Source organism: Naegleria gruberi (genome assembly GCF_000004985.1).
Source record: "Naegleria gruberi genomic scaffold NAEGRscaffold_87, whole genome shotgun sequence".
Classification (NCBI taxonomy): Eukaryota; Heterolobosea; class Eutetramitea; order Acrasida; family Naegleriidae; genus Naegleria; species Naegleria gruberi.
Window position 1 is genome coordinate 29,535 of NW_003163240.1, and position 11,925 is coordinate 41,459.

At 35.0% G+C, this 11,925-nt stretch overlaps 8 protein-coding genes across 8 annotated transcripts; 3 read left to right on the forward strand and 5 right to left on the reverse strand.

Moving 5' to 3' along the window:
- Positions 1–252: 252 nt before the first annotated feature.
- Positions 253–1,230, forward strand: NAEGRDRAFT_54397 (uncharacterized protein; the record flags this gene model as incomplete). The annotated part of the gene is made up of 1 exon (XM_002669069.1): positions 253–1,230. The coding sequence occupies one exon, from the start codon at positions 253–255 to the stop codon at positions 1,228–1,230; it is 978 nt and encodes a 325-aa protein (XP_002669115.1).
- A 76-nt stretch (positions 1,231–1,306) lies between these two features.
- On the reverse strand, positions 1,307–2,107 carry NAEGRDRAFT_75907 (uncharacterized protein; the record flags this gene model as incomplete). Its single annotated transcript, XM_002669095.1, has 1 exon — positions 1,307–2,107. One exon carries the CDS (start codon positions 2,105–2,107, stop codon positions 1,307–1,309), a length of 801 nt encoding a protein of 266 aa, XP_002669141.1.
- Positions 2,108–2,231: 124 nt separating this feature from the next.
- Positions 2,232–2,789, reverse strand: NAEGRDRAFT_75908 (uncharacterized protein; the record flags this gene model as incomplete). The annotated part of the gene is made up of 1 exon (XM_002669096.1): positions 2,232–2,789. One exon carries the CDS (start codon positions 2,787–2,789, stop codon positions 2,232–2,234), a length of 558 nt encoding a protein of 185 aa, XP_002669142.1.
- A 134-nt stretch (positions 2,790–2,923) lies between these two features.
- NAEGRDRAFT_75909 (uncharacterized protein) lies at positions 2,924–3,901 on the reverse strand (the record flags this gene model as incomplete). Its single annotated transcript, XM_002669097.1, has 1 exon — positions 2,924–3,901. One exon carries the CDS (start codon positions 3,899–3,901, stop codon positions 2,924–2,926), a length of 978 nt encoding a protein of 325 aa, XP_002669143.1.
- Positions 3,902–4,049: 148 nt separating this feature from the next.
- Positions 4,050–8,138, reverse strand: NAEGRDRAFT_75910 (uncharacterized protein; the record flags this gene model as incomplete). The annotated part of the gene is made up of 1 exon (XM_002669098.1): positions 4,050–8,138. One exon carries the CDS (start codon positions 8,136–8,138, stop codon positions 4,050–4,052), a length of 4,089 nt encoding a protein of 1,362 aa, XP_002669144.1.
- Positions 8,139–8,492: 354 nt separating this feature from the next.
- NAEGRDRAFT_75911 (uncharacterized protein) lies at positions 8,493–9,443 on the reverse strand (the record flags this gene model as incomplete). Its single annotated transcript, XM_002669099.1, has 1 exon — positions 8,493–9,443. One exon carries the CDS (start codon positions 9,441–9,443, stop codon positions 8,493–8,495), a length of 951 nt encoding a protein of 316 aa, XP_002669145.1.
- Positions 9,444–9,941: 498 nt separating this feature from the next.
- NAEGRDRAFT_75912 (uncharacterized protein) lies at positions 9,942–10,778 on the forward strand (the record flags this gene model as incomplete). The annotated part of the gene is made up of 1 exon (XM_002669070.1): positions 9,942–10,778. The coding sequence occupies one exon, from the start codon at positions 9,942–9,944 to the stop codon at positions 10,776–10,778; it is 837 nt and encodes a 278-aa protein (XP_002669116.1).
- A 166-nt stretch (positions 10,779–10,944) lies between these two features.
- On the forward strand, positions 10,945–11,892 carry NAEGRDRAFT_75913 (uncharacterized protein; the record flags this gene model as incomplete). The annotated part of the gene is made up of 1 exon (XM_002669071.1): positions 10,945–11,892. One exon carries the CDS (start codon positions 10,945–10,947, stop codon positions 11,890–11,892), a length of 948 nt encoding a protein of 315 aa, XP_002669117.1.
- Positions 11,893–11,925: the final 33 nt, after the last annotated feature.

Here is an 11,925-nt window from a genome sequence, read left to right on the forward strand (position 1 = left end):
GGGCTGCTGGTCACACAACTTTGGCTACCACTTTCTAAATATGCAAAATGAAATCTGCCGTGATGTTGTAATTTTTTGGCACTTGACAAGAATGGCAGTTGGTTAACACATGTTTTTGAATTGGACAGTAAACTCCTCCATCAAAGATAGCACTGCGTTCCAGATAACGGCACGAATGGGAGCCCACAGCAACACTGAATAAAACTGTCAACTGCCATCAGTTTCAAATCTCACACACATCAAAAAAAAATCATGAGATTCTTTCATCTACTACTTCTGGTTGTGCTTTTACTGTTCTGCTGCTCCTTCTCCACAGCCCAAACAACTAACAGTACCACTCCATCCTACACCATCACAAGAGATTTTGCTAATGCTGTCGATTATGCTGTTTCACAAATGATTATTGACAGTGAATTTCTTCAAGGTATGAACGATTTAGGGATGATTTTCTCCACCCCATCCTGTTCAGCACTTCCATATTCCAAACTATCCATCCCATCTGCTCCCACAACTCTCAATTTACCAAGAACTAGTCCACTAATTCTCTGCTATGAACACGACGCCACTTTCAATTGGCCAAAAGTCCACGAATTGGCAGGAAAAATCCTAATTCGAATTTTGAACAACAAGTACAATAGAGACATTGCCTATACCTATCAAATTGTGAATACGACAGCTTTAGGATATTTCAATGCATTGAAAGCTCAGGTCGATAGTGGAGCATGTGATATTGCAATTGCTTCGACTAATTTCGATTCTATTCGTTTGCCACTGGTTCATTTCAATTGTCCATATGGAACTTCAAGTCCTGGATTTTTGAGATCTGCATTGGATAATGGAACTGTCATTATTAATTCAGAATCTGACATTGATAATTATAATGTGACAGTTTTGACATATAAGGGAAGTTCGTATGATAATTATGTCAAGGCAAAGTATAAGAAGGCTACATTGAATAGTATTGCATCTGGATATACTGAGATTTTCGAAAAGATTTTAAAGAAAGAAGCTCACATTGTGGTTGCAGATGCAACTGATTTGGCTGCCTTCTTGAAATCGAATAAGGATGCTTGTGGACCATCATGTTTTTCAAAGATTTTTGGAGATCCATTCGCATTTGGACCTTTTATTACTAATAATATTAGAGAATCGAGTGCCTGGTCAGTTTCGAATAGTTTCGTATACCAAATTTTGACTCTTACTTTGCTAGTTTTGTTTTCAATTTTGTAAACTCATAAAATCCAATTATTCAGTTTCTAAATTTTGTAAAAACATTGTAAATTTCCTATATTTTGATTGGAGAAAATTAATAAGATCTTCCAAAACTTTTGCCACACTTTTTAAGGTTCTTTGGTTTGGGCACTTTCAAATTCTTCACCTTTGAAAAGGTTGGATTTCTCTTGATTTCTTCTTCCAATTCAGCTAAATACTCTGTTCTCCAAAGGTCCAGGGTTTTTAAATTGACTAGAGTGGTGCATTTCGACACGAGGGAAATATCTAAAGTTTGGTTAGAGGACTCGTGTAGTTCCAAACGTAATTCCTGTAAATTGGAATAAATTGGACTGGTAAAGATAATCTCCACTGTTTCTCCACAACAGGTAATATCCAAATATTCCAAATTTGATAAGCTAGGAGACTTCATCATGTTGAGAAGCTCTTTCAGTGAAATGTATTCATCCTCACCACCAGGAAGAACTTTTAGTTTCTTTAGCTTTGGACAATGATCCAAGAGTGATGGAAATAGCACAAGTTCACAATATCTGATATCCAAATAAGTTACCGAACTTTGACTATTTGGAGGAAATGTAGCAACAGTTTCATCGTGATATAAATTGTTAGCTTTGAGTGTTGTAAGTTTTGGTAAATTGGGAGAAACAATCAAATTTGCAAAATCTTGATTTTTCATACTAGAATTGTTAACATCCAGAAATGTTAGATTCTTAAGGTTTCCGTTTGTTAAAAAATTCGTTTGTTTGAATCGATATCCTTCCATTTCTAAATATTCCAAATTCACCTTATCTTCAATAAATAAATCGATTCCAATAATATCTTTTTCCTCATCATCATTTCCAAAATTATTAATTTTCAAATGAGTGAGTTGTTTCATATATTTAGAATGTGAAATTGATTCAATAAAGCTCTTTGAACAATCTCTTATAGAATGGCTTAAATCTAATTTCTTAATGCTTGCCATGAAAGGACTGTTGAATAATTCCTTTGCTATCGTATTTTCAGTAAATTCTTATCGTATCCACCAAATTCAATTCTGTCAAATTTGGTGTATGACATTTCGTTAAATGCTCAACAGCAACATTAGATAAGGAAAGTAAATCTAATGATTTCATCTTGTCCAAACTTCTACAATTAGCAAGTGATTTAAATGCATCACCAGAAATAATCAAGGTCAATTTGGCGACATTCTTAACTAACGAACCATTCAGAAAATTGTCCAAGTTTTCACCTCTCACTCCCACTTGCAATCCATCCACTGATTGTCTCCACAATTTTGAAACCAAACAACAACACTCCTGGAGTGTAGTATTATCCAAGAATTGATAAATATGAGACAAAACATCGGAATTCAATCGATCAGAAGAAGCCTTCTTCCGATTAAAATCCAATTGTTTTAAAAATTCGTGAATATTACCAATAAATTCATCAATCATTCCATTGTTATACATAAAGTAACAACTATCCGCTAACTTCACCTTATTTACCAAGGAAATTAATTGCGAATTCACTGTCGTCATTTCATTATATAAAACCGTTTCAATATTTTCATCATACATTTTTACATCATCATCATGATGATGAAAAGCATCCCCGTATTTTAATTTATTTTTACAATAAAAATATTAAGGGATTCAATATTTAATATTTTTAAGAAAGATACGTATTCTCTACTAATCAGGTAATTTGCAAATTATTGATTAACCAATCTTGCATAAATGTGAACTTCTCCACTGGTTTGTCCGCCACTTGGCAAGGAGTCACTGTCGTGAGCTTGTCTCACTCCAAAGCTTCTGGCAGGACAGAATGGGTTAAAAACTTTGTCTGTAATGCCAATTCCTGCGATTTCTGCACTTCCTGGAAAGTTTAGAGTATCAACTCCGTAATCGGAGCTATTCCATTGATAGGAAAAGAAACCTCCGATTCTTGCTTTGAAAGTTTCGGGATATTTGTTGGAATATGCATTGATTTTCCAATAAGGAGACTTTGGAACCATAAAATTGGCCATTTCAAAGCCACTTGCCAAAGATAGAGGATCTTGACCTTTCCTTAAATGGGCAATTTCTGTCTTGTTGGATTGGAAACGTTCTAGCATGGTTTTTGCTTCTTTGAGAACTAGATGAGCTTGTCCATTTGGAGTTACCAATAGTAATTCATTGACTTGCATCAAATTGAATTCTGGATATTTAGCCGAAAGTCCTTCGAACAGATCATTTCTTTTATCACTGTTCAAAGTTGATCCAGTTGTCCAATGAATACTATCATACCCCATATCAGTACCTGCACACTTCATAATCAAAATCCAATCAGAGTTCAAATACGGTTTCGTCAAGTTTCTAACAACATATTCCATTGCATTCTGAATCGATTCGTTTTGCTTGAAAAATGTAATTTTACATTCCTGATCTTCCTTCTTACACAAATTAACCATCTCATGATTCTGTCTCATAACAACCAACTTTCCAGCACTTCCAACCGAAATAATTTCTCTCGCCTCTTCCAAAGAATTCTTGAAAATTGACCCTGTAATACTTGCAGAGTGGAAGAAAGCAGGCGAATCTTGAGCGCTGAGAGCAAGTTTTGCCTCCGTATCTGAAACAATGATCAATGAAAGAACCATATGGGAATTCTCACCATGGATTGGAATTTTACAAAACTCTTGTGGTAACATTTTTTTTAATTGTTTCTTGGACTTGCAAACAAACTTTCAAACTTTAATTGTTTTTCAAAAAACTCATTTGGGCTTTATTGACATTTCACTGAAAATCACGTTTCAAAAAAGGATCACGTTTCGTTTATTGTGTAATCTTATCAATATATTACACTCCAGTCGAGGAAGAAGCTGAATAATCCTTTTCCTTCTTCCTCTTTTTATACAGTAATGCAACACTCACACCAATGACAATTCCAACAACGAAGAAAATTAATGAAGAAGCAATGACTGAAACTAGAACTGCAATAATAACAGTGGAATCGTTTGAGGTTTGATCTTGTTTGGGTTGGATGGTGGTGCTTGGTGAATTTTGTTTCTTAATGTTAATGTCAATGACTGAGAAGGTGGTCAAGTGAGTGGTGAGACATTGAATGGAAACTTGGAATTGATTATTCGAAACTCGTTGAATGAAAGAAAAGAGAGTAGAAACACCAGTATCACTCCATGAATTGATGTTTGCATCAAAGAACATGCAAGTAAAGTTTCTAATGCTTTCGTTCGAATCTGCTTCAATTGAAATATTGGCAAAATTAATGATAATTGGATTTGCCAAATTCGAAACTTGGAATTTAGAACCGTCATCTTTGAGGAATGAGACAGAAACTACATCACTGTTGATGGCTCCAATTTTTTGCTTGGCACTCGTCTTGTTTTGGACTGTTGCAATGATTGTTAAATCTTGAGAAGTGGAAAGTGAACTAATGTCTGATGGAAATTTGACAGAAACTGAACTATACTTGTGGAAATGCAATTCTTCTGCATCTAGTTCAGTAAGATCAGTCACTGCTCTCTTAATTAATTCCACATCATCTGATTGAGTAGTTGTGCTACATGTCACATTTCCATTTATAACGTCAACCACAGAAACACAAACTCTATTCGAACAATTCTTTCCAAACCATCCTTCATTACAAAGGCATGAATCTGGAGCTGGACATTTTCCATTTCCAGAACATACATTCAAATCAGATGATAACAATGAATAACAAACTGGAATTTCACAATTTGCTCCAACGTATCCATCTTGACATTGACAATTATCTTTTGACATGCATTCACCATGTTGGCTACAAACATTTGAATCGTTGAATAACATTCCATAGCAAGTATGATTCTTGGTTTGACATTCGTTTCCAATAAATCCTTCACTACATAAACATTGATTTGTGGAATTACACACTCCGTGTCCAGAACAAACTAATGAACTAGTAAATAAAGTTCCAAAACATTCGAATTGACTACAATCGTTTCCAGAGTATCCATTGGAGCAGGAACAAGTATTTGGAGCACTGCAACTGCCATGTCCAGAACAAACTGCAGAATTACTTGGAACAATATCAAAGCATTTGAATGAACTGCAATCACTTCCACTGTATCCAGTTTCACATGAGCAATTATTTGATGAGAGACAATTACCATGTCCAGAACAAACTACGGAATCATTGAATAATAATCCGTAACAAGTAATTGGAGGTGTAGGTTGTGGAGGTGGATTTTGACATGAAGAGCCAGTGTATCCTTCGCTGCATAAGCATTGGTTTGAGGAGTTGCATGATCCATGTCCAGAACAAACTGTGGAATCATTAAATAAAATTCCAAAACAAGTAATTGGTGGAGGTTGCACAATAAATTCACATGAAGATCCATAATATCCAGTGGCACAAGTACAATTATCCTTGGACACGCATTGGCCATGTCCAGAACATACACTTGTCGATTCGTTGGCCAAAACTCCAAAACAAGTCAGTGGAGGAATTGGAGCATTCTGACAATTACTTCCAGAGTAACCAACACTACACGTACAATTATCAGTCGCAATACAGTTTCCAAATCCAGAGCAAACACTGGAATCATTAAAATTCACACCAAAACAAGTATAATTCAATGGAATGACAATAGTGGACTCACAATTATCTCCATAAAACCCATTGTAACATGAACAATTATTCTTGGAAATGCAATCACCATGAGAAGAACAAACCAAAGAAGAGTTGAAATGAATACCAAAACAGGAATGGTTTCGTGTTTCACACATGGAGCCAATGAATCCCTCATTACAAGAGCATTGATCAGTGACATTACATTGTCCATTTCCAGAACACACCAGTGAGTTATTGGCAAGATATCCAAAACATGAGATTGGATATTCAGGTTGTAAAATTTGTTTGATTCTCTTGATGGTGCAACCCTCTGCATAGAGAATATCACCATTTGCATTCAAATACAAAGACTTGGCTTGATTGATGAATGAAGTGTTGGTTTGTGTGGAGTTATCATATAAGGTAATTGTAGAAATTAAATTGTCATTCAAAGTTACACGTCTAATTCTTGATTGTTCAGAAATAATGAGCTCTCCATTTTGAGTTAATAAAATACTGTTTGGAGAATCAATGGTTGCATTGATTGCAAGACCTCCATCAGAAACTGATCCTAAATTCGATCCAGTTCCAGCAATAATTGTCAAAACTCCATTCGAATCTAACTTTTTGACAGTATGAGTCGATTTTTCACTAAAATAAATATCCAAGTTATTGAGGTTGACGGTCAGATCCGAAATTATTACACCCATAGATCGATACAAGGTTACAATGGTTCCATTATTTGCAAATACCTTACTAATCTTTCCAGTGCTGGCAATTAGCAAATCGTCGTTAGGTAAAACAAAGAGAGATGTTGGATTGGCAAGAACTGCATTCAAGGCAGATCCTCCATCATTGTCAGAACCTGTTGGATTACCATTACCAGCATAATCAAAAGTCATTCCACCAACTACCTTTCTAATACGATGGTTATTCGAATCCGCAATAAATAATTCATTTCTAGAGTTGAAAGCCAACTTGTTTGGTGAATTGAAAAGAGTTGAATTTCTCAAAGTGTAATTTCCACTATAACCAACCAAACCAGTACCAGCATAAATGTCAAAATTTGAATTACCAGATCTAATTGTGGAGTAATCGGAAATGTACAAGCTTCCATCCATTCCAAATGTGAAACTGTTGAGGGAGGAGCTAAATCTCACCAATGAAGATGGAACAGCATTAGAATACAAGGTTTTCGAGTTGATTATTCCACCACTCACATTTCTAATTCTTCCATTATCAGTATCTGAAATTAGAAACATGTTATTTGCTTCATCATGAAACAAATCACTTGGATTATTCAAAAGAGCTGATGTGGCACTTCCTCCATCTCCAGAAAATCCCTTAGTCATTGCTGTTCCTGCAATTGTGTAAATCTTATCACCAGTTGCATATCTCAATAAGTGATTTCCTGATTCGACAATGTATAAAGTAGTTTCGGCAGCATTTAAGAAAATTCCAGTTGGAACGCTCATTTTCTGATCTGAAATCTTGAGACCATCTGCTGTGTAACCATCTCCCTTACTACCAGCAAAATTCTTTGGTTTTCCGTCTTTAATTTGCATCAAGGAAACCATATTCTTCATGTCATCTGACAAGTAAACATCACCGGTCGAGGAAGGGAATACTCTCGAGCTATAACCAACAGGATCTGTTCCAGTACCTGTGCAACTGTATGGAACTGTAAATGTTTTGGTAATTTGACTTGAGGAAATGTTCAATTCTCTAATGATACAATTTCCATAATCGAGAAAGGTCATAGTTGTGGCAGAAGTGAATCTGATACTTCTTGGAATGCTCAATCTCATGGATAGAGCATTTCCTGTGTTTCCATCGAAACCTTGAACTCCAGTTCCCGCCACGGTTGAAACAATTCCTGAACTGGCCGAAATCTTTCTAATACAATGGTTCCAATCGTCAGTAAAGAAAACATCACCATTTGATGAGTCGACAATGACACTAGTTGGTCCATTGATCTTGGCATTGACTGCTAAAGACCCATCTCCTGAATAACCTCTTCTCAATTCTGATCCACCAATCAAATCTACGAGTTGACCAGAAGCTGTTATTTTGCTAACGGCATTTCTCTCCAAATCGGTAAAGAAAACCTCCTGGGTAGAAGGAACCCAGAAGAGACCCACAGGTTTACCAACTCTTGTTCTCCATTGAGCTAAATAGTTGGCACATTGAGATGAGTCACCTGCCAAAGTCTCTACTAAATAATTACTTGTTCTGAGCCATCTATTGGGTGGAAATTGTTGAGCTCTTGTTTGTTGGTGAGATATCAAGAGGCACATTACCCAAATAATTGCCAAAAACAAGTTGTTATTGTTCATACTGTTGTTGTTGTGTTGTTTTTTCTTAATAATTGTAGTTGTATGGAGCTGAAATGAATAGGGTCTATAAATCAAAAATTGGTGGACCTCAGATCTTCCCATTCCTTCATGGTTAGACCAGTACTTTCTAAAATGGATTTTTGTATATTCGATCTCCAAAAATATAAGTCCATGGCAAAATGAAAAGTTGTAATGAAATTGGCGGGTTGAAATCAAAAAATACTTGTTTAGAATATCATACAATTGTAGACAATTAAAATCCAAGTTTAGTTAGTCTTCATCTATCTTACAATATAAAGGTGACAATGTCTAGAAGTGGAAACCATAAATGTTATATTTAGTGTTAATCAGTAACTAGAATGAAGTGGTTGTATAATAAGTGATCATGCATCGTTCCCTTGTCTTGTGACTAGCACTCCATAAAACATATTGTACTGCCAATAATACAAATGAAAGTAGACCAATATTGAGGAAGAAGAGTGCAGTTACTAGAATACACAATGTAATGCAAATGAGATAACAAGTGAATAATCGGAGAATCCAATCTCTGTGCTTGGTGAAAAAGCTCTTCATTCTTCCACTTCTGCTACTATTGTTATCTGCACTTGTTGCTGCTGCTGTTGTGGATTGATCTGGTGCACTGTACATGGTTGTAATAAAACAGAAAATTCCCAACACGGTTACTGCAAGGATAGCAAAAAAGTATCCAACTCGTGTGCCAGCTGATGCATGAAGAGGAGAATCTATTGATGATGATGAAGAAGCAGCACCAGATCCCAAACTATTAAATTTTCTACTCGAAATTCCGAACATTCTAAAATCATATCCATTCGGAAAGATAATTTCCAAAAAATCAAATAATAATATTAATCCTGATAATATTAAATGTAAAATTAAAAGAGCAATACAGGACCATACAGAAATCTTATTCTGTCCCGTAACTCTATACAATAAATAGGGATTTTGGAAGAGACTTTGATTTCGTTCTTCTTCAACTTGAATGTGTCTTTCCAATGCTGATTGTCCTTCTTGAGAATCTAACATGTGTTTTCTATCAAAGAAACAATTTCTACTTCCCAAGTGTGTTGTTTTCATATCTGGTGTACGATATTCAAAAGGAACACTCCACTGAGGAATTAAAGGTTGTGTCGGATCATCGGATTGATTAATTGTATGTGTTCTGATCACCATGTAGGTTGGATGTAATTTATAACTCATGCGAGAACGTAATTTTTCAAGACGATCACCACCATCAGTGGTGTCTTGTTGTTGTACAACATCCTGCAACTCTCTATCATCAGACATTTTTTATTATTTATATTTTTAATATTTTATGATGATAGAAGCCCGATTGTCATGTTTGATATTAGAGTTTTCATAATTTGAATACTATCATTAGATTGTGATAACCAGGTTAGTACCTTTTGAATATATTATATTTGATATAATAATCGCGCCAATTTTCTTTACAGATGAAACTATTCATCCATGATGAACCCAAAATTGAAACTCTTCCTTCTAAATTCCTTCATCTCCTCAATCCAAGAATGAACGAAAGGAAATGCTGATGCAAAAGGAATTATTGTTTCTTAGCTTGATAGTTGATTCAATCTCGTCATGCTGGCAATGAAATCAATTCTAACGAAAAAAAGGAACAAAATATATTACTATCCATTCATCATATATAAATCCAAATAATCTTGCCTTCTTAATTGTTCATACTAATAGCATTAGTAAAGGTTTTTCCGTGTAACTTTACAATCAAAGGAACAAGAAACAAGAAACAACAACATCATCATCATCATGACAAGTGTTCTACCCGAACTCGAGGGCTCGATGAGTATCAAGGAGAGAAGACAATTACTTTTACAGAAGGGACTTGCTATTGCACAAGAGCAACCACAACAAGAACAATCAAAGCCTTCCTCTTCTTCTACAACAAAAACTCTTGGACGTTCTTCATCAATTCATAAAGTCAATGCTCCTGTTCTAACACCTTCATCATCATCATCCAATAATAACAATGATTTAATAACCTCTAATACTGCTAATAATACTTCTAATAATAATGAAAGTTTTTCAAGTATAAAGGACAGAATTAAACTATTAGATAAGAAGCCTTCTTCCATTCCAACCGAACAAGCAACAACTACAAATCCACCACCAATACAACAAACGTTTATTCCAACTCCTTCATCAGCATCATCATTTGTAATTCCTCAACCTCCTCCTTCTCTTCCTTCCACCAATAATAATACTAATACTACAAATAATAATTTAAATACAATTAAAACAACCAATACTACTGGTGCTGTTGGTGCTTCAATTATTAATCAACAACCTTTCATTCCTCCACCTCCTTCCTCTCTCTTTTCCTTTGATAAAATCAAGGAATTGCATCGTGATGAATATGAAGAATTTGAATATCAATTAAAACAAACAGAATTGGAATTAGAAGCTTCTAATCCAAATATTCAACAATATGCACAACAAGGAGATGAAGAAGAACATGAACAAATCCCTCCTCCAACAAGTTTCCAATTAGATGGAAAAAATAGGAAGACTTTGATCAACGTTGGTGCTTCTTCTTCTCATCCTCCAATAAGTGCTAAGAGTGCTGAGAGTGGTGGTGTTGTGTAATTAATAATTCATCTTGTTCTGCTATTGGAAAGGAAAAGGGTCTTCCTCCGACCATCACGAATCGAAATAATCAAATTAATAATCAACTTATAATAATAATAATATGGTAATTAGTAATAATCATATGATGATGATGAAGGAAAGGAATGTATCACCTCCTTCCTCAATGACACCTTTAACAAGTATTAGTAATAATGCTGGAAATTTGCAAACATCTCCTAGTAATCAAATATATCATTATCCAATTAAAGTACAAACTAATAATAATAATGGAAAATCTGATGAAGTGCAGTATCCATCAGCTCCTTCATTTGATGAAATTGATTTTCCAGAATATCAAATTGTAAATAATGTGCAAATGCAAACCATGACGAGCAACATTTTCAAACCAATTATAGATTCTCTTTCGGAAGTTTCAGAAGAGGAGGATTATAGAATGTTTTCTCAATTTAAAGAGTTTATTAATTCTCAACGTGGTCCAGTAATGAATGAGGAAAAATTGTACAGTTTGTACATTTCATTCAGGGAAAGGTATCAACAACAAGCAAATGTGAATAATGTGAAAAATAGCAAACAACAATCACCTACTGTTGTACTTGTAAATAAGAGTCGGGTTCCATCATCTGGTAATGCTACAAAGGCAAAACCTACAATTGTAAATCCAAATTCTCCAACTGTCAGCACGACAAGTAGTACCAGCAGTACCAACAGTTCAGGAAGCAATTCTGAAAAGAGGAGAGATGGATTGAGAGATGTCAGAAAGAAATACGAAGAACAGAAACTGGAAGAAATGAGAATTAAACAAATGAAGGAGAGAAATAAGGCACACTTTGCTCAGGAAATGCAACAACCATGTATGGATTATAATGCCTTGGTGATGCGTGAAAATACCATGTATAATGTGCCATCGAATCAACAAATGGGTGCAAGTACCAATTCGTATCCAATCGTTAATAATCCAAACGACGTAATTTCGAATGGAACGTACATTCCTTTCAAAGCTTCTCATCCTCAACAATCGAATAGTCATATTACTTCGAGGGCAATTAGTAATTCAACTGGAGCTGGCTATCTCAATTATAACAATAATAATTATTGGCCAAATAATAAATAGAGTGACTGCTCGCTATTAAATTTTGTAAATACT